Raw genomic sequence first — 26,500 nt, 5'->3', positions numbered from 1 at the left:
GAGTGTGTGGGCGTGTGGTGAAGAGAGTGTGTGAGGGTATGGGTATGTCGGGGCAGGGAGTGTATGTGTGGGGGTGTGGGTGTGTTGTGTGTGGCCGGGTGTGGGTCTGTTGAGGGAAAGAGTGTGTGAGGGTAGAATGATAAGTTCTCTCTTTGTTTATGTATTTTAGATATTTTACAGACATGCGCCAACCAGTTGTATTCAAAATAGCTGCACGTAAAGGACATGCTGAAAGTTTCAAATATGACAACAATGTACAACAATGGCCGATGAGAACAGCATGCTAGAATCATACTGGACTAGTCTTTCTTCGCATGGACCAAAGGAGGATTTTAAGAGTCAAAGGAAATATGATCTTTTAATTATATCGTTTTAATTATATGCCTTTTATGTCCACCGATGTTCACCACTGCCCAGGACCTGTGAAGACCAAGAAAAAGCGTTTGAAGGACATTGGACACTGACTACATTGCGGTGTCTGCGGTCCACCAGAGGAATATGGAAGTCGACCAGAGGAAGACTCCCCCTCTGAGTCTGGGTTCCTCTCCAGGTTTCTTCCTCGTGCTCTAGGGAGTTTTCCTCACCACTGACGCCCTTGGCTCGCTCACTGGGGGCTTGGACTTGGACATTTGTAAAGCTGCTTTGAGACAACGGCTGTTTGACATTGATGCTACACAATTAGCGGTTCATGAGCGGTCATTCAAATTTAAAGGTGGAAGCGGAGATGGTGCTTGGATAGAGCGACAGCACAGGCCATCTGTAGGTTAAATCGGTGTGACTTTGAACACCAGGTGATCCAGTGTAGGTCCGCCGTGGACGGAAGCCCATAAACTATCCCCATTAGGAACTCGTCACTGTCCAAAAGAAAAGCCACAGGCAACATTTTTTATTTTGGTAACATGTTTTCTACAAGAGGTCTGCGTGTCCTTCATCTGAACGGACACTTCTTACCTGAGTGTTATGAAATCTGCCTTCTCTCTGATCTTGACATGTTTTATGCTGCTGAAACGTGAAACGTGGTTCGACAGAACTGTAAATTACTCTGAGATCGACTTCAAGATCTGACATCCTCATTAGGAGGGATCAAAATGGGAAGGGCGCTTGTGTCTGTGAGATCAGATTATCGATTTCAATATCAGGAATCATTTTCTATCATAAGGAATTAGAGTTTGACTGGAAATAATTTTTCCCAAAAGCAAACCAGTCTTGGTTGAAGCCTGGTGCAGACCCCCAAACCAAAGGGACATCTTTAAACTGCTAGGGGACATGAGTTCAAATAATGTCACTAATCGTGACACAGTTGTATTAGGTGGTATGGACATGAAAATCTATAAAAGGACATCACTTTGCGAATTTTTGTGGGTCCACTGGTTTAATACAGCTTATATCTACACCAACATGTATTACCTGACCTACTCAAACAATCACTGCTTTGATTCTTGTTTCAGACAGAGAACAAATTTCACAAAGTAGGGACTGAGGATTGAGAGACCATTCAATTATTTACTTAATCTTTATTATTATTATTATTATTATTATCATTATTATTATTACTTATCCAGTTATTTAAAGTACAGAGCTACAGTAAAGAAGCCCTACTTAATAGTCTATGAAACTTCCCAGATAATGAGATATCAGGATATTGGAAAACATGTGGGAAGTTTTTAACAGATTGGTTTTTGTGTAGTTTAAATCTGGAAGATAGATTCAGTTAAGAAAGTTAGAATAAATCAGAGATCAGAAACATGCATGAGTACAGACTGAAGTATGATTAGTGAGTACAGATTGAAATATGATTAGTGAGTATATACTGAAGTATGATTAGTGAGTATATACTGAAGTATTATTAGTATATACTGAAGTATGATTAGGGAATACAGACTGAAGTATGATTAGGGAATACAGACTGAAGTATGATTAGTTGGTATATACTGAAGCTATGCAAAGTGTAAGAAAAGTAGAAATGAAACAAGTCTTAAATTCAGATAAGTGAGAAATGAGGTAATGGAATCATTATTAAAGTGAAGAAATAATTTTTAATGATAGAATTTTAGAGTATAGAAAAGAACCAAAGAAACTTTGAAAATCTTCAAAAGCATTAGGGCTCAAAACACTGAAAAGCTAACAGGGACAATATCAGTGGGGATATAAATAGATAAAAACAGACAAAGTTGTTGCTGAGTGCCTTCATTCATATTTTGTCAGTTTCTCAAAAAATTATTTAACCAACTTCCACAGCAGTCTGGAGGCTTTGATGGAAAAACATTCTTTACTTTTATTCACAAAAGGCTTTAAAGGAAACACCTGTTTTTCCAAAGTTTGAGGAGCTCTGGCTCTTAAAAGGCTCAATGAATTAAACTCTACTGAAGGCCTGGGGTTAGATACTTTACTGGTAATATTTCTCAGAGATTAAAGATTTCTCAGAGGTCATCACCTGTTGCATTACTCATATTGTTGATCTTTCTGCACAATCAACTACAGTACCAGGCGTCTCAAAAATTGCAAGAGTAATTCCACAGAAAAGGCCGTAAGAAAGACCCAGGAAATTACAGACCAGTCGAGACCCTGCTTTGTCAAAAGGTCATGAAAAAATCCTGCAGAAACAGACAAATGAACATGCCAAGCACTGGCCTCTTACATGATCCACAAATCTTATAAGAAGGAATTTAGATGAAGGGAATTTTTGCAGGATGGATATTTTGACTGTGCAGAAAGCGTTTAATACAGTAGATTATGAATTTTTACTTATTAAGTTGAGGGCTATAAAATGTATTCAGTCATATTTATTAAGTCATTTAAAAGATGATGTTGTTAATGAGATTTTCTCAGAGCCAAGAATTGTAGGATTGGAAGTTCCACAAGGGTGAATTTTAGGACCCTTATTTTTTATTGTATATCAGTGATCTAAAGTCAGCTTGTACCTGTAACATCTTCTTATATGTAGATGATTCCGTTCTTTTAGTGCTTTATGTTGAAAATATTTGCATTTCAGTCCATAAATTCAAAATGTGTGCAGCTGGGTGTCAGATAATATATTTTCTCTACATCTTAGAAAAATAACTACTATTCTTTTTGATTCAAAAATAAAGCTAAGTAAATCACTTTAACCGCACAACTGTAAATTTATTTAAACAAAAAAACTGGCTTGCACCGGGCTGGAAATTGCTGCCAGGGGCATTTTCCTGCATGTCCGAATGTTCTGCTGGCAGTCTGCTGAACTGCTGAAGAGAGAGCAGAAGTGATAAAGATCACACTTGTAATAATCCCACCGATCGTAGCTGTCTTTGAGCTGAGGTTTTAGGATCTAAAGTACAGCCCTTCAACCATCTGGCACCAGTAGTCTCATAGATTAGATCTGGAGTATTGATCCTGTAATCTGATAGATCTACAGTACTGCACCTGTAATCTAACAGATTAGATCTACAGTATTTATCCTGGTAGATTGATTTCTGCTATTGATTTGATTTGTATGGTGCTAAGGAATGAAGACCTTTTTATAAAAAACAAAACAAAGCAAAACAGTTGGAACAGCAAGTCTTACAAGTCTCTTACAAGAATTTTATAAGACAGGTACTTTAGACTCTGTTAAATGTACTGTGTGAAGGTCCTACGTAGTGTTAGAAGATGCCGTCAAAGAATTGGTTTCTAGGAGAGTCTGATCTAGAGTATTTTGGGACCAGAGCCGTTTTTTAAACACGGAGTGTGTCACCTGAGCACCTACACCACGGAGACTCTGCCTGGTCCTCATTACTCATTTTTACAAGTTTTTCTTCCTGCACATTTTTTCTTCTTATAATTGAGAGTGTAATTTTCTCTGCTACATTTTTTTGCAAGCTAATTTTAACCCCATGTGCATGTGTTGGGGGTGGGAGGAGGTGGATGGGTGGATGTGCGTTTGGTTGGGTGAATGAGTCTGGTCTGGTACTCAGTCTTCATCTCGTAATGGCTTTAGTGCCTCTCAGTCTGGCATATGCTGACAGCAGGGTAAGGAAATAGAAAAAGCCGTCGTGCGGTAGTCAGATGCAGGACAGAAACACTCTGCTGATTCTCAGATAAAAAGAACCTTAAAAGAACTAAACAGAAACTCGGAAGTAAATGCAATTTCATTGCCATGATGTAGACTACAAAACACATGGTCTCATAAACTATAGAAAATAAACAAGTTACCCATAACTCTCTCAGTCTTATAAACTATTATTTTTCCTGTGATATCATAACTTAAAAGCAGCAAATCTGATTTTCTTTTCCAGTATGGAATGATAAGGTTTAGCCACATGAGTGAAAAATATGTTTGTTTTTTTTCTACAAGCCATAACTTTGGAGCACCATAATAAAAACAATTGATCTTTTCATATCGTGACTGGTATTCCCTTTGGGGTGTTTTTCTGGCATCTCGTGACACTTGGTTGCGTCTGCCGTGGCAGTGCAGAGACAGGAGGGAAAATCTATATTTTATTAGGCTCAGCTGTAATTGGTATTGTGGGGGAAAGAGACGTCTTTAGGGAATCGGGTCCAGTCAGCTCTGAGACTGGTCAGTGCCACCTAGTTCATAACAAACAACAAGACTTAAAAAAAAAAATCAATCTACACTGCACAATATCCTCATGATTCTCACTACTGTATGAGCTGTTTATAATGATTATGTTGTACAGTTTGCTGTTGTGAGTGTTTATAACAGTTAATAACTCCTTCTTTGGTCTAAATCTAAATGTCTAAATCTGCAGGGCTCTCTGCCTCTAACTGTTGCTAACTAGTATTGTTATATATTTTCATTCATTTGTTTAAAATCTTGGCCATGTTCATTTTTGACTTGAAACTGTGTGTGTTTGTGTGTGTGAGAGAGTGAGAGGGAGTGTGTGTGAGTGAGTGTGTGTGTGCTACTTTAGGATTAAAATGTAGGACCAGTATTAATCTTGTACTGAACAGAAACGTAATTACATGCTGTTCATTTCAGCATATTTTTGAGTGTATAAAAACCTTATCCTTTCACAAAATTAAACTTTTTGGCAATTTGAAACCATTGACGATGACTTGTGACTCGCCTCTTCTCAATCTGAGGCACCAGCCCCTGAAAGGGAAAAAAAACCCCAGCGTGCGGTTGCCAGGGCGATTAGAGTGTCAATATTCAGCGAGCTTGTTTTGCTAACCGAGCTGAACAGCTTTTCTAGCTTGTGAGATAATTGCTACGTTAATAAACCGGCAGAAATTTGTCCCGCTAGTTCACCAACAAGCCCAATCTTCTGTGCTGATAATGAGTTCCCTCCTTTCTTATAATTGATGACACATTTTTGCGTTTCCTGTGATTGGTTACCAAACCGAAGTGTTATGGCCTTCATGATAGCTCCGTGCGTAACGTCTTGTGGATGGCCGTGTGGGCAGGAGGTCCGTCGTCAGCCTCGTCAGTACACCTGCGGCGTAGACGGAAGCATGGGCCTTCGATATTTCATTTTTGCAGCTGCTTTTATGCGAGTCACATTTGGGCCACAATTTATTCTTCGACACTGATTAATCGTGTTGAATTGCCGGAGCCATTTCCCGCCGTAAACGTCAATTAATTACCTGGCGGCATTAGGGGCGCTAATGAATACAGCGGGGACCTTGGTGGGGGTCCTTGAGCCATTAAGGGTGGCCATGGCATTGCCTGTTACGTTGGCGAACTGCGCTTGTGTGGCGAGGCGGTCAGCCGAGGATGGCAGCGACAGGATCAAAGGAAATGCTGGCGGGCTCCGTCTCCCTCGTCTCCTCGGTTACCGACGTGGCTGCTCCCACGCCACCGGGCGTTTGTGAATCACGGAGTCGGACATGAATGACAGCCAGCACAGAATCCCTGTCCCAATGTCCCTCTCAATTAAAATGGCAACATATGGCCCAGTGGCAGGTCAGGCCCGGACGCGTGTCCGCCAGGGACGCCTGGAGACACTCACGTGTCCCCGCTCTGGCCTGAAAACTGTGTCACCTTGGACTTTAAGGGGAGGTCTCCTCTGTTAGGACATGCTGAAATAAAGGGTGTGTGTCTTCTCAGTGTGGCACACAGCTACACTCACGTTGTAGCATGTTGTATGTTAAAGCATTTTATTTCTGTTATTACGTTTGTTTGCATATTTATAAGGAAGTGTTCATGATAATGGTCTCTCCCCTGTCTACTTTAAGATGGTTAGAGAGCGGCGATTACAATGCCTGGTGTCTCTTAACCTGGTCTGGTAAGGTCTGGTGTCTACTTAAACCAGAGTAATCGTCTGGTAATGCCTGGTGTCTCTTAACCCAGAGTAATCGTCTGGTAATGCCTGGTGTCTCTTAACCTGGTCTGGTAAGGTCTGGTGTCTACTTAAACCAGAGTAATCGTCTGGTAATGCCTGGTCTCTCTTAACCCAGAGTAATCGTCTGGTAATGCCTGGTGTCTCTTAACCTGGTCTGGTAAGGTCTGGTGTCTACTTAAACCAGAGTAATCGTCTGGTAATGCCTGGTGTCTCTTAACCCAGAGTAATCGTCTGGTAATGCCTGGTGTCTCTTAACCCAGAGTAATCGTCCGGTAATGCCTGGTGTCTCTTAACCCAGAGTAATCGTCTGGTAATGCCTGGTGTCTCTTAACCCATAGGTGCCCCAGCAGTGGCAGTGGTGGGACTTGAACCAGCAACCTTATGATTACTAGTCCAGTACCACTGTACAGTAATGCCTATGATGGTAGAAATACCAGGTCAGGAGTGTTTGAATTTCCTCTAAAATTGTGTGAAATTTATACTTATAAAAATGTTTTAATAATAATAATAACACCACAGGGTGTGAAGAGGAGAATCTTTATGCTAATGAGTTGTGTTTGGTGTGAGTGAAGGTTTGTCTCTCCCCCTCCTCATCCGCCCATGTCTCCATCACTCTCCGACACCTTCAGCCAGATGCTCCGTGCTCCACAGCCTGGTCTTCCCAGTCTTCCCATTTTTCCGACAGACTCACGGACATCAGTCAGGTCTGCAGGAGATAAACGGGTCACCCTGCAGCTGGTAGCGCGATTTCAAGAGTCGTATACATGGCTGTGTCCTGCACCTCCTGCTATGACTCTCACCGTGACGAGATGCTAAGTAGATGTCTTCGCCATGCCGGCGTGACTCAGGAGCTGTTTAGGCGGTCGCGACCGATGTGTGCAGAGATTGAGATCATCGATCCGATACTTGGAATCCAGCCAAGTTTGCCACGGGTGTGTGTTAGTGGTGCGTGTGTGTGCGCGTGTGCGTGCATGTGTGTGTGCATGAGTGTGTGTTTTTCTCTCTGTGTGTTTGTGTGTGTTTTTCTGTGTGTGTGTGTGTGTGTGTGTGTGTGTGTGTGTGTGTGTGCACGTCTGTGTGTGTGTTTGTGTGTGTGTGTGTGCACGTCTGTGTGTGTGTGTGCATGAGTGTGTGTTTTTCTGTGTGTGTGTGTGTATGTGTGTATGTGTATGTGTGTGTGTGTGTGTGAATGTGTGTATGTGAGTGTGTGTGTGTGTGTGTGTGTGTGTGTGTGTGTGCACGTCTGTGTGTGTGTTTGTGTGTGTGTGTGTGTGCATGTCTGTGTGTGTGTGTGCATGAGTGTGTGTTTTTCTGTGTGTGTATGTGTATGTGTGTATGTGTATGTGTGTGTGTGTGTGAGTGTGTGTATGTGAGTGTGTGTGTGTGTGTGTGTGTGTGTGTGTGTGTGTGTGTGTGTGTGTGTGTGTGTGTGTGTGTGTGTGTGTGTGAGCACATCCACTCGCCTGTTTCCTGCCAGCACATCTGTGTGGTTGTTTTTTTAAAGCCTGAAATTGCTTTTTTTGTTTTGTTTTTTGCTATTTTCGTGGTCGGCTGTTGGGAGCTCATCTGCACCCTCACCCACACCTCCATCCTCATCCCCACCCTCACCCCCAAACCCACCTCCACATCCTCGCCTACCTGCGCGTGCATTCCGGCCCTCACCCACACCTCCATCCTCACCTCCACCCTCACCCCCAAACCCACCTCCACATCCTCGCCTACCTGCGCGTGCATTCCGGCCCTCACCCACACCTCCATCCTCACCTCCATCCTCACCCCCAAACCCACCTCCACATCCTCGCCTACCTGCGCGTGCATTCCGGCCCTCACCCAAGGCACGCCTCCGATGGCCACCTGCTCGTTCCGGGTGCATTTGGGTCGTATTAATCATGCTGTGGTGCAGTGAGAGAGCGTGACCTCCAGGCGGAGATGTGGTGTGCTCTCCTCACTCCGGCCCGAAGCCCGGCAGAGCGCTTTGTGTCGGGGGCGCGTTATTAATCCTGACTGTGACACGTGCCCGTGGACTCTTCTGGGCCAAACTGCACCGCTGTCCTTTAGGAGCCTCCCAAGCGAGAGGACCGCAAGGTGAGCCCGGCGCGTCTTTAACGATGTGTTCGTCAAACGTGTGCGCATTGTCCGGGGGCCTTCAGCCAGAGGAAGCACAGGATGAGTCTCCACGGCGATATCGTGTCCAACCCAGGACTCCTGGAATGTTCGGAAGCCGGCGCTCCGTCACGGTTTGGCCCACCCGTTCATCTCGGCTCGCTGCTGGGATATTTGGTTTTGTTTTGTTTTTCACCGCTCTGCAGTCATTCCCTCCGTCCCTGAGCTGCGTTTCACCACATCCATCTATTTCATACAGGCTTGAAACAAATCAAAAGCGATATCTCGTCTGCGCCACGCCGTAAAGGCGCGCGGGATGGATCCCTCGCTCCTCGCCCCCCGCGCGGGACGTCAGGTTGCGTTTGCGATGCCATAAACTCAGATCTCAGGTCTCGGTTGGTTACCTGGCACACTGATATGGTGCACGCGCCTCTCCAGACGCCCCAAACAAGACGGCGCACTTCGCTTGATGCATGGGTGAGACCGCCCGCGGCAGTGACGGTTGCTACCGGAGACGCGATGATGGATCGGCGTGGCCGCGGCCGCATACGACGACTTGCAGGAAGGGAGCAGCGGCTCTGACCCCCCCGCCGAGAGCTGGATGATGAACGAGGCCAGCTGTGGCGGTTTTCATTTACTGAGATTTGTAACGCTGCATCCCCCCATTCACTCCTCACTCACCACGGAGCCTGGACCCTGGACAATCGGGCGCCTTCCGGAATTTCTGTCCATTGGCTGTCTGTCACAATGAGGTCCGTCGTGTGACGGTCAGGAATCAGGAATCGCGGCCAGCTGATGGACAGCAGGACTGTTTTGTTGGTCTCGTGCTCCTTCTGAAAGCCTCTCTCTTTTCCAGACTGGTACATGGTACACAGTCCTAGCCTGTAAAAATTGGTTGTGTTATCTTTGTTTGGTTTGGTTGAGGCATATGTTATCTTGCTGATATTTTATATATATATATACACATTTTTCCCATTTGCCAGTGCTACGGATTTCAAAGTTGTGGCAGGAGGGATGAGAGTCGCTCAGGGTTGTTTGAGGTGATCAGATGCTCCTCTCGGGGCTCAGAGCAAGCGTGGAGAGAAGCCTCAGATCAGGGTGCGATCCTCCGAGACACAGCCGAACATCTCCATGACGGGCTGAACCTCTCATCCAAGGACCGGATTAGCAGACGCCTCAGAATTCCAATTTTCCTTTCTCAATTAATGCGTGGGATAAGCATGCATGATTACGCATTCAGAAGCAGTACTGTTTATTTCTGTTTGATCCCGCTGACGCTAATATGGCGCTGGCAGGAAACGGCTGGTTAATGTTGGCGGCGGGGCGTGCCGTGCGTTCCTGTTCCGTCCGGAAGCTCATTCCGTGATCCATGTCTCGGCGCTGACAGTGTGTGCTCTGTTCCTCCGCAGGCATGGTGAACTACAGCGAGGTGTCTGGCTACCCTCTCGTCCAGCACTGGAAACTCCGCTCTGTTCTCTACCATGTCAAGCTCAGCCAGTGGACCTTCGCCCAAGGTATAGCATGCTCCTCTCTTGCCTGGCCTTTTCAGATCCGGTGGGTTAGACTGAACCATGCCCCCACCCCCCACCAGTCCACGAACGCTGGGCTAGGTGTCAGCGAATCAGAGCCCTCACAGAAGGCACGCGGCAGCCGGACGCTATGTGTGACCGCTGAGTGTGGACGAGGGCGTGGGTAGGCGGGGTCGACGTCGCCCTGTCCTGGTTTGAGCTTAAGCTCTTCTGAGACGGGCAGAATGTGTGTGTGTGTGTGTGTGTGTGGAGGTGCGGTGATAGTGGAGAACTACCGTACACTTTACTCAACTACCAGGCACTGACCACGTTTATAAGACACGTTGTGTGGCAGAGCGGAAGAGAAACCCCCCCAGCCGCCCGCGAACCCTCGCTGTGTGGAGGAAGCCAGTCTCATTAAAAAACATAACAGCTGTTATTCCCGGAGCCTCTGGTGTCCGTAGTGGAATGACAATGAAGGAACATGTGTATCATCATCGTGTGTGGATGCCGAGATGGTGTAGGGTTCAGGAAAACAGCACAGGCCTGGGTTTATGTGGTAGTGCCATGTTGAAAAAGATGTGTTGAAGCATTTTTCAAAGGTCAGAACTTCAGCCCACACACACACACGCGCGCACGCACACACACACGCACGCACACACACTCACACACACACACACACACACTCTGCAGGGTTTTGCCTTTGTTTGTTTGTTTTGCCATCTAGGTCTTCTCCAGACGATTATATGTTTAGTGATCGTTGAGTAATAAAGTTTTTTAAACAATGCATTTAAAACTGTTCGGTGACCTGAACACACGTCACAACCCAAGACAAGCACAGGCTGTGCTTGATAAACTCTCTGTCTCAGTAATAAATATGTTTTTCATCTCTCTCTCTCTCTCCCTCTTTCTACATTCGCTCTCCTTTTTCATTCTCTAGCGTTTAGTTCAGCCATCCACTCCCTAGATGGCGCCACCCTGCGCAGCGACTACACGTCCATCCTGAAGGAGTTCGGCACCCACTACCTCCAGGAGGCAGTGTACGGCTTCCAGGAGTCCTGCACTATCTGGTATCCCAACAGGCAGGTGCAGCACCAGCTGTGGTTGGAGTATCAGGACATCAGTAAAGGTGAGGTCCCCGAGAGACCGCCCCTCCCCCGCCCCAGACCGGGCTGCCCACACGCTTTTCCTCTCAAACACAAACACATACAGGCGGCCGGGACGTGACCGAGGAGCGCTCCGGTCTCCACGCTGCGTTCTGGACGCTGAACCGCGGTACGGCCAGGTTCGGGTCTGCTCTGAGCTCAGCGGGTTCCTAGGGCTAGTGCTCCGTAGCACCTGTCACCTACATTCACACCTGGATTATTTAGAAGTGCGAGCCACGCACTTTTAAGGTGAAGAGCTTAAGTGAACTGAAATAAAAACGGCACGATCCGTGTAGCGGAGGCACCCTGCCGCCGGGGAGGGGATTACAGAAGCGCCACGGAGGTTGTGGAGAGGATTTAAAGATGCCAGACAGTAAACTAAAGTACAGCCTGTTAAAGAGTGAAACTGTGTCCTGCTTGATCTGCTTCTCTGGAAAAATATGAAATTTAAAAACAGAAAAAGACAAAGAAAATCAAGGCAGACATGCTGTGAGTCAGTGAACGCGTGAGGGAGAGAGAGAGAGGGGGATTGGAGGCCTGATCCGTAACCTAAGGGGAAGGTCTTGTAAAAGAGCAAACCGACCCGTTTGACCCCAGCGAGGTCCTGGCGTTCCATCCCAGAGCCGTTAGACGAGGAAGGCAATCGCCTGTGTTCCTCCCTGGAGGTCGACCCCAGCCGCTCGGCCGCGAGAGCACGACAAGGCTCGGAGGTTGTGGTTCATGCCTTTCTGTCTGATCGCGAGTCCGAGCGTTCCCGTGCATTACCGCGCCCGAGTCCCGCTTGCTTCCGGCCATGCCGTGAGCTCGGCCACGCTCAAGCTCCCGGATGCCCCGTGCAAACGCCTTCAGCGACAACCAGCTTGACGTATGGAAAAACACCCCCCATCCTACCTGCCCACCGCACCCCACCCCGGGTCTGAACAGCAGCTACACGTACAGGCACCACTTTAGAGCCCTTGTATGAAACCCAGACGGAAGGCTTCTGAAATCTGTGAACAAAAGATACGTTGAGACGTGAGTGCTGGCGTGGTGGGAAGGCTGAGATAAGCAGCTCGGCTGTCTGGATCTGGATCTCTTTCCTCACGGGCATTGTGACTGAGGGACAGGGGAAAGAAAAGACATCCTATTTTTATGGTATTTTAAATACACACAGAATGTGCAGAGGAAAGAAATTCTTCAGCAGAAATCATTTTTCTATACATTGCCATACCTTGCAGCTGCAGTGATCTTTGTCACTATCTAGAACGCCCACGGTGTGATAGAGTTAGGATTTTTTAATGTAATATCTAGAGTTATGATCTATAAAACTTCGACTTCTGGAGATGTGATTTTGGAGTTTTCCCGTTTCCGTGGAGTTTTGTGGACTCCTGCTCTAGTTTTGTCGACCTGCCGACGTGCCAGTCCATCCATCTTTCCGTTCGCCGTTGTTTTTGTATTGTAGACTGGGGCGGGTAACTAACAGCTCTCCCCGTGTGCAGCTTCGCCTCAGTAACTCCGCCGCATCCTTTCCTTTGGTTCAGTCGACCACCTCGTCCCCCTCCCGAGGATGTGGTCTTGCAGGAAGGTTTGCGCATCTGAGAGACGCCCTTTAAATGGCGGGCGTTTCTCTGCCTGCCTGAGAACTTCACTACGCTTCATGCTGGCAGCCGGCAACTGGTCCATGGCCATGCCCACCATGGGGGAGGAGCTCAGGAGAAGTGGCACAGGCAGCGGTTGGTTGTTTGGTTGGTTGTTTGGTTGTTTGGTTGTTTGGTTGTTTGGTTGGTTGGTTGGTTGTGTGGTTGGTTTGGTTGGTTGTTTGGTTCATTGGTTTGATTGTTTGTTTGGTTGGTTTGATTGTTTGGTTGGTTGGTTGGTAGTTTGGTAGTTTGGTAGTTTGGTTGGTTTGGTTGGTTGGTTGGTTGGTTGTTTGGTTGTTTGGTTGGTTGGTTGGTTTGGTTGGTTGGCTGGTTGTGTGGTTGGTTTGGTTGGTTGGTTGTTTGGTTCATTGGTTTGGTTGTTTGATTGGTTTGGTTGTTTGGTTGGTTTGATTGGTTTGGTTGGTTGGTTGGTTGGTTTGTTTGGTTGAGTTGTTTGGTTGGTTTGGTTGGTTGTTTGGTTGGTTGGTTTGGTTGGTTGGTTGGTTGGTTGGGTTGTTCGTTTGTTTGGTTGTTTGTTTGTTTGGTTTGGTTGTTTGTTTGGTTGGTTGGTTTGTTGTTTGGTTGGTTTGTTGTTTGGTTGTTTGGTTGGTTGGTTGGTTGGTTGGTTTGGTTGTTTGTTTGTTTTGTTGGTTGTTTGGTTGTTTGGTTGGTTGGTTGGTTGGTTTGGTTGGTTGTTTGCTTGTTTGGTTGGTTGTTTGGTTGGTTGGCTGGTTGTGTGGTTGGTTTGGCTGGTTGGTTGTTTGGTTCGTTGGTTTGGTTGTTTGGTTGTTGGTTGGTTGGTTTGATTGGTTTGGTTGGTTGGTTGGTTGGTTGTTTGGTTGGTTTGTTGGTTGGTTGGTTGGTTGGTTTGGTTGTTTGTTTGTTTGGTTTGGTTTATTTTTCCACCTCCTCAGTTGTTGCCTCGTCTTTTTTTTCATTTTTGTCTGATTTTTCACAGTTGTCACTTCATATTAAAGACGTATTAAAGATGTCTGTCCTCCTCTGTCAGGATATGCTGGTTTAGACTAACCTCTGAGAGAGACAGTAAAAGTGTGTGGTAGAGATGTGTGGTGGAGAAAGAGATGTGTGGTGGAGGTGATCTGTGGTGGAGATGTGTGGTGGAACTCTGTGGTGGAGGTGGAGATGTGTGGTGGAGCTCTGTGGTGGAGGTGGAGATGTGTGGTGGAGGTGGAGATGTGTGGTGAAGCTCTGTGGTGTGATGTTTGGAGAGAGACAGTGTCCACCCACTTAATGCAGGTCCATCAGTCAGTTCCAGAGGACGTGGGGACAGCCTACAAATCACACCATAAACACAACATCATGCAGAAATGGCTGCTGAAGTACAGAAGATAAACATTATATGACATTAAGTGGATCTGTTGCTTCAGTGGCTTTAGAGGTTGCTGCTTATGTCCTTCTGTGTGTGTGAGTGTGTGTGTATGTGTGAGTGTGTGTGAGTGTGTGTGAGTGTGTGTGTGCGTGTATGTGTGTGTATGTGTGGGTGTGTGTGTGTGTGTGTGGGTGTGTGTGGATGTGTGTGTGTGGGTGTGTGTGTTTGTGTGTGAGTGTGTGTGTGAGTGTGTGTGTGTGTGGGGGGGTGTATGTGTGGGTGTGGGTGTGTGCGTGTGGGTGTGTGGGTGTGTGTGTGTGTGTGTGTGTGTGTGTGTTATTTGTAGTCAGATTTTATTTCTTTCCTGTGTTGGTTTCTTTATAACCGAAATATTGACCACCATATAAAGATTTAACTGTCAGTACTGATAAAACGAGATCAATAACAAATAAATAAAAATCTTTTATGCTGTGTTTGCTCAGTGTGGGTTTGTGAGTGTGTGTGTGTGTGTGTGTGTGTGTGTGTGTGTGTGTGTGTATGTGCATCGTGGTGGAGCAGTGTGTTGGAGAAGTGTTGTGGAGTATCATGGTGGAGAAGCATGTTGGAACAGTATGGTGGAACAGTGTGGTAGAACAGCGTGCCAACGCTCACGTTGGCTGGCTGGAGCTTCTCTCTCTCTACGTCCAGTCCGTCTTCCGTGTACTGCAGAGAAATCCGATCTGCACATGCATGGGCGCTGACTCCTGGAAAAGATGGTTTATAATGTCCATTACATTTTACGGAATGATCGATATGTTTTTGACTGGAGGAGCAAGCTGACATCATAAAACCTGTACATGAGGGTTGGTTGAAAACTCCACGGTGGAGGCGTCCTGCCTCCGACCAGCCCGGTACCTGACTGAGCTACTCCACGCGTTCTTTCATTTATTACTTTTTTGGTTTGGATTTTTTTTCCGGGGAAGCCAGCCTGGAGCACTCCTCCCTCCTCTGATCTCCTCCTCTCCTGCGGAGATGACAGTCCTCTCAAGCTCCTTCCCTCTCTCATCACACGCACTGGCAGGTCGGAGCAAACGTTCAGGGATAACCCCTCACCGCCTCCGCCTGGTAATGAGAGGGTGAGGGACAGGCAGAGCGAGATGATTGGATGATGGGAGGGGGTGTGGCCTTGCAGATGGCTTCGGTTGGGCTCGGCCTGAGCAGGGAGGGACGTCTTGTTCCATTTGTCGGGGCGGGTCATGGCAGGAGAGTGGGACAGGTCTCTGTCTGCTGCAGGGGCTTTTGGTGAAGGTGCTCTCCTCCGCCCAGAGGGGTTGTAGAGCACTTTGACCCCAGTCTGCTCGGGCTCCGGCTGGTGAGTTCGACTGACCCCCACGTCCTCGCTAGCTTACACCGAACGCAGACGAACAAAACAGCTTTGTGCATATGTGTAGTGGTTATGTAACGTCTGGTGGCATGTGCACATATGTAGTGGTTGTTATGTAATGTCTGCTTAAGACATTTAGTTCTAGTCCTGAACCGTCCACACACACCTCCACCCTGTCCACACCACCCGGTCCACACACACACCTCCACCCTGTCCACACACACCTCCACCTTGTCCTCACACACCCACACCCTGTCCAAACACACCCCCACCCTGTCCAAACACACCCCCACCCTGTCCACACACACCTCTACCCTGTCCACAACCACACCCTGTCCACACACACCCCCACCCTGTCCACACACACCTCCACCCTGTCCACACCCACACCTTGTCCACACCACCCTGTCCTCACACACCCACACCCACACCCTGTCCACAGAGACCTCCACCCTGTCCACACCACCCAGTCCACACACACACCTCCACCCTGTCCACACACACCTCAACCCTGTCCACACACACACCTCCACCTTGTCCTCACACACCCACACCCTGTCCAAACACACCCCCACCCTGTCCACACACACACACCCACCCTGTCCACACACACCTCCACCCTGTCCACACCCACACCCTGTCCACACACACCCCCACCCTGTCCACACACACCTCCACCCTGTCCACACCCACACCCTGTCCACACCACCCTGTCCTCACACACCTACACCCACACCCTGTCCACAGAGACCTCCACCCTGTCCACACCACCCTGTCCACACACACACCTCCACCTTGTCCTCACACACCCCCACCATGTCCACACACACACACCCCCACCCTGTCCACACACACACCCACACCCTGTCCACACACACCCACACCCTGTCCTCACAGATCTATACCCTGTCCACAATGACTTATTCTCGGTCCACACAGAACTCCATCCTGATACAGGCATTTTTTATTTCAGAGTGTTGTCTGAGCAGTCAGGGGAATAAATACAGGGCTTTAAAGCTGCAGAGCTTATGACTTGTACTATAATTATTAATTTGTGCTTGGGCGAGGAGTGGGGCTTAATTATTATGGTTTGTCTTGAGAGGAGTGGGACATAATTATTATGGCTGTCTGTGAGAGGAGTCTGATCTGATGGAAGCGGGATTGTTAAATCTCCTTCCTGTTCTTAGAGGACACGTGTCCACATTTCAGTGCATGAATATTCAGATAAATATTCAAGTATTCTGGCAAACCATAGACATTATTCTGGTAGCTTTAGTGGCTTTGGAAGTTAGTATTTATGTGCTTCTTTGTGTGTGTGTGTGTGTGTGTGTGTGTGTATATATGAGATGTTTGTGTGTGTGTGTGTGTGTGTGTGTGTGTGTTTATGCAGCACTTGTACAGCGAGCATAGCTAATGTGTGTGTGTGTGTGTGTGTGTGTGTGTGTGTGTGTATGTGTGTGTGTATATGAGATGTTTGTGTGTGTGTGTGTGTGTGTGTGTGTGTGTGTGTGTGTGTGTTTATGTACAGCGAGCGTAGCTATTCAGAATGGAGAGTGATGTGAGTTATTCAGAAGGCTTTTAATCAGGGCCACTAGTCCTTTTAGGAGTGCCTTAATCACACAATCCAGGGCTCTGATTGGCTGACACTGATGTATGAGCCCATTGGTTAAACTCAGACTTCTGACTTCTGTAGGCAAAATAAAAGCTTTAAAATCTCTGAGCTCAGACAGTAGTGAGAATTAAGATTAAAGAGCTGAAGACAAAATAAAAGTCATCATTTCTCTAAAACAACCTCTCTCCCACTCACCCTGCTAAATTGCAAACTTTTTTGAAAACAAAAAACTTTTTTTCGCCTGTTTTTTTAACCCCAATTAAATATGTTTTTCCACATATTTTATAATGCAGAAAAAGATGTTTGGTATAACCTTTCTAAACAAAACCTTTAAACCAAGTGGCCCCTCAGAGTAAATAACCACCAACAACAAGATGGACCAAAGCAGAATATATCGAACTCTGAAAAGCAAACATTACAACTCCCTCAAAACTACAAACATGTTGTCTCGAGCCCTTTTTAAACATAGACTCCATAATGGCCCGCACACTGCACGTACTGACTGTCACGGGAACCCATTCGCTTCTTCAGAGAAGAATTGAACTGATGTGTGACATCATTATACAACACAGAAACCAAAAGCGTGCGCGACATTCTGATTTAAGGACGCTGAAAAGAAGTTATAATGTCATTATACACTATAGACACTAAAATGACTTATGTTTATGCATTACAGACAACAAAATGCATGTGTGATGTCATTATGTATTTTAGATACCAAAGTAACTGACATATGACATCATTACGCATAAAAAAACCCCCACCTAAATAACTGATGACGTCATTACACATTGCAAACACCAGGACGTGCACAGCATCACTCTGGGGTACAGACTCCACAGGCGTTTGCAAAATGAACGCGGCATTCTGTAAGAGGCTTGGAGTGCTGTGTAGAGATGTGTAGGCCGTGATTACGCCCTGCCAGGCGTCTGCATGAATAAATCACGTCTATGGGCCTCCCAGCAACAGCCATTTGGATGAGAGCGTAAACAGAGACGCAATTATGAAGGGGAGAGGTGGAACAGCGTGTTAATGTAGGTTAACGAGGAGCTGTGGAGCCTGACGAGGGTGTAGCTCACCTCCACCCCCCCGAGAGCGCGCCACCCAGCCCAGATACACTCGTCCCGCCATGATGAGCAGAGCGGACCCTTCTCTTGAAATTAACAGGAGGATTCATAACGTCATGTCCGACTTAAGCCACCTAATGGATGTCCTAATTAGCACAGAGCAGTAATGCGGGGGCCCGCTAGCAGCGGGGTGCAGGGGTCACAGGGGTCACGGGGTCACAGGGGTCATCAGGGGATGAAGAGATTGTAGGCCAGGGGGAAATGAAAAATCAAAACAGGTTTTATGCATTTCTTCATCCCATCTGCATAACTGTTTTAGCTCGCCTGTCTTTGGGAACTTGGATGAAGCTAAACTGCCCCCTGCAGGTGAATGTGAGCATTGCAGTACGGAGCCTGCGATCTAAGTGAATGGAACCTGCTGGGTCTGCTAGATTGTCAGAGAAAGATACGTCTCATGTGGCTCGGGTTTCTGAAGCCCTTGTCCGTCATGACACTGGAATATGCTGGAAACTGAAATATAGCCCTGGGATTATAGAGTGTAAAGACATCTTTTTTTTTGAGGGTGCTCAAAGAGGAGTCTTAAACTGATTATGTGGTGTTGTTCTGTGGCTCTGATCAGCAACCTTACACTTGCTGAATTAGTCCCTAATCCCGGAGTTTCTTGAATGAATCCCTAATCCTGGAGTTCTGAATTACTTTCATCTTTAGGGGAAAGATGGAAACAGACAGATACTCCACTGTCTTACTGCGTGTGTCTGCATGTTTGTGTGTGTGTGTGTGTGTGTGTGTTTATGTGTGTCTGTGTGTATGCATGTGCGTGTGTGTGTGTGTGTGTGTGTGTGTGTGTGTGTGTGTGTGTGTGTGTAGCTGGTTGAGATGACTGACACAAGAGTCCCGAGCCCTGCCCGCTGACATCGTTACACTGAGGGAGGAGGCACCCACGTCTCGAGCTCTTCCAGTCTCTTCTAGTCTGCACTCTGAGAGCGGTGACATCATGGCTCACGTTTGCCTAACTGAGCCTTTCCCCCAATCCAGTGGGACATCAAGTTCAGCAGTGGCCCTGCTGTGGTAGAGGCTTCAGCACTGCATGTCAGCCCAACGTGCAGCCTCTGCCCACGGACGCTCTGCCCACGGACGCTCTGCCCACGGACGCTCTGCCTACGGACGCTCTGCCCACAGACGCTCTGCCCACGGACTCTCTGCCCACGGACACTCTGCCTACGGACACTCTGCCTACGGACTCTCTGCTAATGGACTCTCTGCTCACGGACGTAGCTTCCGTCACACCTTTACCCCTTCAGCATTCAGATGTTCCGATTAGATGTAACTGAGAGTGCTGAGTGACAATTTCAACCCATGCTGCCTTCCTGGATTGTTGCCAGATCATTTTTTAGATCCGACAGCACGCAAAGCTTTTCTCCAGCTTTGCATTTTGTGACCACAAGACAGAAGCCCGCCAGCGTCTGCTCACACCTGACCAGGCGCTCTGTTCCTGTTTACCACACAGATGAAGACATGCTTGCATTAGGACCCTGGAGAACACGAGCCTAACGACCAAAGGGAGTCCCCTCTCGCAGGGAGGCGTGCCTCTCCCAAGGGCCCCCTTGCTCCACCCCTCGCTCCACCCCTCGCTCCACCCTCTCTCTTCACACAGGTCGCTGTTCTTTTCTTCTTTCTTATATGGTCAAATTTCACAATGCTGTTGTGCTCCTGTGGTCACTAGGGTCACTGCGGTCCTCCTCTCTATCCTCAGTGGCGCCCCCCATGGAGAGTCTCTGCTACTGCAGCTCGAGTGTGATGTCGTTGGTTACCACCATTTTGTCGTTTTGGTTTTTTTGTTCTGAACTTTTTGAACCTTCTTCCTAACTCCATCCTCTGGTCCAACTTGCTTTCAACGTTACATCGTTTGCTAGATTTCAGTGCACTGAGATTACTGTCTGTGCTCAGTAGAGGCAGATAAAGTAGTTTATGTAAGATGAATTAATTAGTCACTATGCATTATGAATCTTTCTTTTGTAAGCCGTCTGCAAGAGAATTAATTGAAAGACATCTGACAGAAGCAAGTCCCGGGCTGTGAAGTAATGTAGCCAAGGTAACCGAGAGGCGATGTTGGTGTTAAAAGTTGGACAGGGACTCTGGTGACCGACGTCTCCCGCACACGGGCATAAACATGTCTCACTCTGATCAGGACCCAGATAAACAGTGTCCGCTTTTCCAGTACGTGAGACGCGTAGCGCAGAAGTTTGGCGATTGATCCGTGTGTGGCTCGTCGAGCGTAAAGAAGCACAGCCCGGTAATGGACAGTCACGCCGGAGCATCTAATGTCATTTCATAAGGATTTGATGCTCTGTATTCCTGTGGATGTTAGGTTCTCCAGTTCCTCTGAGGCCTTTAAAGGATCGTGTGTCTTTATGGCAGGTAATGTTCAATCTTCATGCTGATATTTTCAGAAGTACCCCAGGAATACACAGGAAACCTGAACTGAGCTTTCAAACCTCCCAAATCGATTTGGTTTCCATTTTGGTCACAATTTGCTGAGTCTGTATAAATACATGCACGTATACGGTATACAACAGAGAAGAGCTCCACTCAACTGGTCTTTCTATACGTATATAAATAAAAACAGTTCTCCTCCCTCTCGACTGTGGAAAAAACGTCCAAATGTGATAAACTGGATCTGAAATGGGGTGTGTGGAGTCTCACACACCATGTCACGGCCTTCTACTTAGCCTGGTCCTGAGGGAATTATGTCTCTTTGTCAGTATCTGGAGGCCACTGCGTGCTGTTGTCAAGTCATGCAGGGGCTTCTGGGTCCTAACCTCTCCACTAAAGCTCCTCTGGGCCTTCTTACTTAAAACAGAAATACAGTTAACTGTGGATTAATGAGCAGATATGCAAAAGAGACACATGGAAAAAGTCTACGAGAACCCTTGGTTACGAGGAATCCATTTTCTGTCTGGTTTCTTTGCTTTGTCGAGCCAATCTGTTGTTAACCTTGCGCCTTACTGAAATCTGACACTTGAGTTTATTGCCTAAAATCTTCGTTCATTCTCTGAGATCTAAATTACAACTTTCTTTAAAGGGTGAAACACCAGGCCAATGGTCCGTCATTATGGTCAATGGTCTGAATATTAATGAGGGACAGATTGGCCTGCACACAGACTGTAGGACTGTAGTTAGAACTGTAGTTTGAACAGGCAAGCAGCAGGGTGTTTGGGGACAGGGGATCTACATGCTTGGGGACAGAATGTAGATCAGACTCTGCGGGACTGGCTAATGGCACGTAGATCAGACTCTGTGGGACCAGATAAAGGCACGTAGATCAAACTCTGCGGCACGTAGATCAGACACAGCGCACACTTCAATCTGCTTTGTCAGACTGGCTAACGGCATGTAGATCTCACTCTGCTGTGTCAGACTGGCTAAGGGCACATAGATCTGACTCTGCTGTGTCAGACTGGCTAAGGGCACATAGATCTGACTCTGCTGTGTCAGACTGGCTAACGGCATGTAGATCTGACTCTGCTGTGTCAGACAGGCTAAGGGAACATAGATCAGACTTTGCTGTGTCAGACTGGCTAAGGGCACGTAGATCAGACTCTGTGGGACCAGATAAAGGCACGTAGATCAAACTCTGCGGGACTAACTAACGGCACGTAGATCAGACACAGCGCACACGTCAATCTGCTTTGTCAGACTGGCTAACGTCATGTAGATCTGACTCTGCTGTGTCAGACTGGCTAAGGGCACATAGATCTGACTCTGCTGTGTCAGACTGGCTAAGGGCACATAGATCAGACTCTGTGTTGGTTTTAGAAGTTTTAATGTTCTACTAACAATAAATCATTTCAGTTTTTTCTCTTTTCTTCTCGCAGTGAGTCACATGGTTAAAAACACAATAACAGCATGTCGTGCTGAATTGAGTTAAAATGACATTCGACATGATTCTGCAAGACAAAGTTATTGCATATTTTATTATTTATATCTTCATAAACATTCAACTGTAGTAACATATAATAAAAGTAATATGTAATAATCTATGAGTTTAGGTGTCCCCTTATTCCCATTTAACCATGGTGATAATTGGCAGCGTGGTGACACACACACACACACACACACACACACACACACACACACACATACAGAAAGAACCTAGCACTCTGACTGCAGAACCCTTGTATGTATACTGCGGTTACCTAATGATGAACACACACACACACACACACACATCCTCCTGTGTACTGAGCTCCAGGCTCAGTGTTTTTATGGTAATATCAGTAAGTTGCTTTGTGGGTGATTTTTTCCTGTTCTGTAGAGGTTGATTGCGTTTGGCGTATGTGGTGATGTGAGCTGACAGGCGACGTTAGAGGGATGTGTTGTCCTGGTGGTCTCGGCATGTACTGAGCACTTAGGAGAGGAGGAGTAGCAGAGAGTTAATGATAATGGAAGAAAGGGTGGGAGGGAGAGGGAGAGAGAGAAAGATAGAGACGAGAGAAGCACATCAGTTTGTCACTAAACCGATAAACAAAAAATCTTCTGGAGGGACTTAAAATCGTTAGAGACTACAGTACATGCCGTACTCTACAGTACATGCCGTACTCTACAGTAGAGGCCGTACTCTACAGTACATGCCGTACTCTACAGTAGAGGCCATACTCTACAGTACATGCCACACTCTACAGTACATGCCATACTCTACAGTAGAGGCCGTACTCTACAGTACATGCCACACTCTACAGTACATGCCACACTCTACAGTACATGCCATACTCTACAGTAGAGGCCATACTCTACAGTACATGCCACACTCTACAGTACATGCCATACTCTACAGTACATGCCACACTCTACAGTACATGCCATACTCTACAGTAGAGGCCGTACTCTACAGTACATGCCACACTCTACAGTACATGCCGTACTCTACAGTAGAGGCCGTACTCTACAGTACATGCCACACTCTACAGTACATGCCGTACTCTACAGTAGAGGCCGTACTCTACAGTACATGCCATACTCTACAGTAGAGGCCGTACTCTACAGTACATGCCATACTCTACAGTAGAGGCCGTACTCTACAGTACATGCCACACTCCACAGTACATGCCATACTCTACAGTAGAGGCCGTACTCTACAGTACATGCCATACTCTACAGTACATGCCATACTCTACAGTACAGGCCGTACTCTACAATACATGCCATACTCTACAGTACATGCCATACTCTACAGTAGAGGCCGTACTCTACAGTACATGCCACACTCCACAGTACATGCCATACTCTACAGTAGAGGCCATACTCTACAGTACATGCCATACTCTACAGTACAGGCCGTACTCTACAATACATGCCATACTCTACAGTACATGCCATACTCTACATTGCGACTAACCATCTCGCCTTGCTTACGTTGGCCAGTAAACAGCCGTGAGCTCACCAGCCTAGTGAACATTCTCACAACTCCCAGTAAACAGCCGTGAGCTCACCAGCCTCGTGAACATTCTCACAACTCCCAGTAAACAGCTGTGAGCTCCCCAGCATGGGGAACATTCTCATGACTCCCAGTAAACAGCCATGAGCCCGCCAGCCTGGTGAACATTCTCACGACTCCCAGTAAACAGCCGTGAGCCCGCCTGCCTGGTGAACATTCTCACGACTCCCAGTAAACAGCCGTGAGCCCGCCTGCCTGGTGAAACGTTCTCACGACTCCCAGTAAACAGCCGTGAGCCCGCCTGCCTGGTGAACATTCTCATGACTCCCAGTAAACAGCTGTGAGCTCACCAGCCTGGTGAACATTCTCACAACTCGTGTGTATAACTCCAGCCTTGTGGGCAGGCTGAAATTACCCCAGTTTCATGTTTTGTGTGTTTATTCTCTTATGGTGATGGACCAAACAAGGCTAGCATATATATTGCATTTATTCATATTATTTTGGTCATTTTTTCACAGTCTTTTTATGTTCAATAAACTATATACCAGATTTATATATGATTTGCTTAAGATTTGCATATGCATAAGTTTTTACCTAAAGATTCCAGATTCCAGAGTTTGTTCTGTGTTTTATTTCGTTTAAATGAATGACAGTTCTCAGAGGTACATCACAAAGCAGACATCGACGGTTAGTGAGCTAAGTCTGGGTTTAACTGGGTTTAACTGGGTTTAACTGGTCTTAACCAGTTCAGCTAACATGGCACCTTATCACCCCCCATGACTGCCCTGGCCTGCCCTGGTGCACATAGTTGTGGATTATCTGACGTGGCTGAAAAACTCAGGTTTCGGAGAAGCCAATAAGGAGAAAATATTGTGTAAGGCAGCGATACCCAGTGTGTGCAATGAATTGACGATATGTAACATTTCATTTATGATACGTAACATGTTACGTTTACGATATTTAACATGGACGTGTTTGGTTTATTGGGAACAGCTTTGAGGCTGCATTTCGCTTGCATCATTATTTCATTACGAATATGATCGTGTTTATAATGCTCACACACTGTTATATTTCCATCTGACACTAACAATCTGCATCATAAGTGCTCTGTTAATGTGATGTACTTTGGAGCACAGGGACATTTTCCTGCTTTATTCCATCTGATCATGTTTTTGCAAAACTTTGCATATACATATATATACAAAGCAGAGCAATTTCCTTGGTGCGCAAAATTGAAAGGTTATGTTATCACTGATTAAATTCCCATTGTATTTGTTTGATCCTAAGTAAATCCTTGCATGAAATATAATACATTATCATTTTTAAAAGCAGCAAAACACTTGAAATTAAAAAAAAAAAAATTGTTTTTGTGAATAGTGGCAGCGGTAATCTCAGTAATGCACAGTGTGTCTTTCATATCTGTGCTGAAGTACAGCCTCCATCACTTCGGGATGCAGGCGAGCTTGAAGTTGGCCGTTTAGGTTTGGCCTAATCGTGACGCCGCGCTCTTGAAGCTGGGTCACGATCCCGAAACCCCCCACGCTTTCATCCTAGCGACCTGGCAGCCGTGTCAGAGCTGACCTCCACGCAGCAGAAGGAGCTTCACCCGCGCACACGCAGCCGTCTCTCCTCTGCAATCGATCGCAGGGCTTCGCCCGTGAACACGCTCGGAAGTGGCGAGCAGTCAGGAAGAGCAGCACATAGGACTCATGTGATCTCTTGATCTGCTTGCAAAAGAAAGTGTGTGTGTGTGTGTATTGGTAAGAGCATTGAGCACACTTTTGACTGCGTGTGTAGAAAACCCCCACCATTCTGCTCCATTTGTAGGATTGATCTGTATCCGTGGAGACAGATGGAGAGCTAAGTGCGTGTTTAGCAGTGCCATGAGCGTCCTGCTGGCAGGATTGAGAGGCCAGCAGCCCCTAGAGGAGCTCGGTCGATGTTAACACACCCCACAGCCGCTCTGGGGGGCCAGACGATACAGCCCCTGCGCTGGACCAGATCACACTCACCTTGCCCTGCGATGCGCCTCCCTGCTCCGTCTTCATGTTCCTCAGATGGAAGAATGAAGCTCTCTAGCCCAGCACTCACTACAGGATGCCAACTAACTGGTGTAACTGGTATGACCAGTGTAACTGGTATATCACAACTCACCTGTACCGTAGAGGTGACCTGTGGGGAAGGCGTGTCAGTACTGGAAATGTTGGACGTGATGTCTCGTGCTTTTCTCATGCAGGTCTCGTGCATACCACTGCTAACAGCACCAAACATGTCACAGTGCAACAAAGCTTGTTTAGTCATTTTCAAGTGTCTGAGCGTAGCCGCAATGCTGGAGGATTGCGCTGCATTTTGGTGATACATTTAGGTGGTTTATGTGTTTGAGGGACTAATGATGGCTCATAATAGCTTTAATCTGAGTTATAATCACCCCTTTAAAAGGATATGCTCTCATTAGCACGACTGTCAGGACTGCCATTATAGTGAACGTGTTTGCATTCGGAAGCAATGAAGACAATGATTAAACGTCTATAGACAACGACGCCATCGTAATCGAGGTTAGAAGACGAATGGCCTGCACGCGTAATGGCTCCAGGACTGTAATTGGATGCATATTTTCGAGCCTGACGATTGTCACATCGTACGTGGAGGACCGTTAGAGCCAGATTGCCTGTGTGGTCACATTACCGGCAGCAGTGAGGAGACAAACACACATCCAAACAGGAGACACACTCCTGCCTTCAGCCGAGATAAACATCGCAGCAGCCGAGCGTGTGCACAACGTCCCGGATTCCGTATTCTCAGCCTTCTCCTGACCACCTCAGAGAAGCTGTCTCCCATAGTTCTCACGATATCTCATATTTCACCACGTCTCAACACGTCTCCCCATGTCTCACCATGTCTCACCTTCTTTCACCCTTTACCAGTTTTTTGAGAACCCACTCAACTAAAACAACCTTGTCAATGTGCAGCGTTTACATAACAATTCCAGTCAGAGCATCACTGTTTGTTCAGAACTTGTATCGTATGGCTAAGGAATTAACAATAATCCTACGATGAACAGA

General features: G+C 46.8%; 1 protein-coding gene across 4 annotated transcripts in view; it reads left to right on the top strand.

Annotated features, from left to right (window-relative positions):
• The window catches only part of astn1 (astrotactin 1), a 194,933-nt gene that overhangs the window by 118,500 nt on the left and 49,933 nt on the right, over positions 1-26,500 (top strand). For all 4 annotated transcript variants that reach the window (XM_027011360.3, XM_027011363.3, XM_027011361.3 and 1 more), the window contains 2 exons: positions 9,770-9,874; positions 10,809-10,997. In XM_027011360.3, coding sequence (XP_026867161.2) covers positions 9,770-9,874; positions 10,809-10,997 — 294 coding nt within the window. The remainder of the gene's footprint in view (positions 1-9,769; positions 9,875-10,808; positions 10,998-26,500) is intronic.

The sequence above is a fragment of the Electrophorus electricus genome, chromosome 20 (assembly GCF_041902795.1).
Source record: "Electrophorus electricus isolate QZ-2024a chromosome 20, ASM4190279v1, whole genome shotgun sequence".
NCBI lineage: Eukaryota > Metazoa > Chordata > Actinopteri > Gymnotiformes > Gymnotidae > Electrophorus > Electrophorus electricus.
The sequence above is the reverse complement of the archived record's forward strand: the minus strand, read 5'-3'. Positions and strand labels throughout refer to the sequence as shown.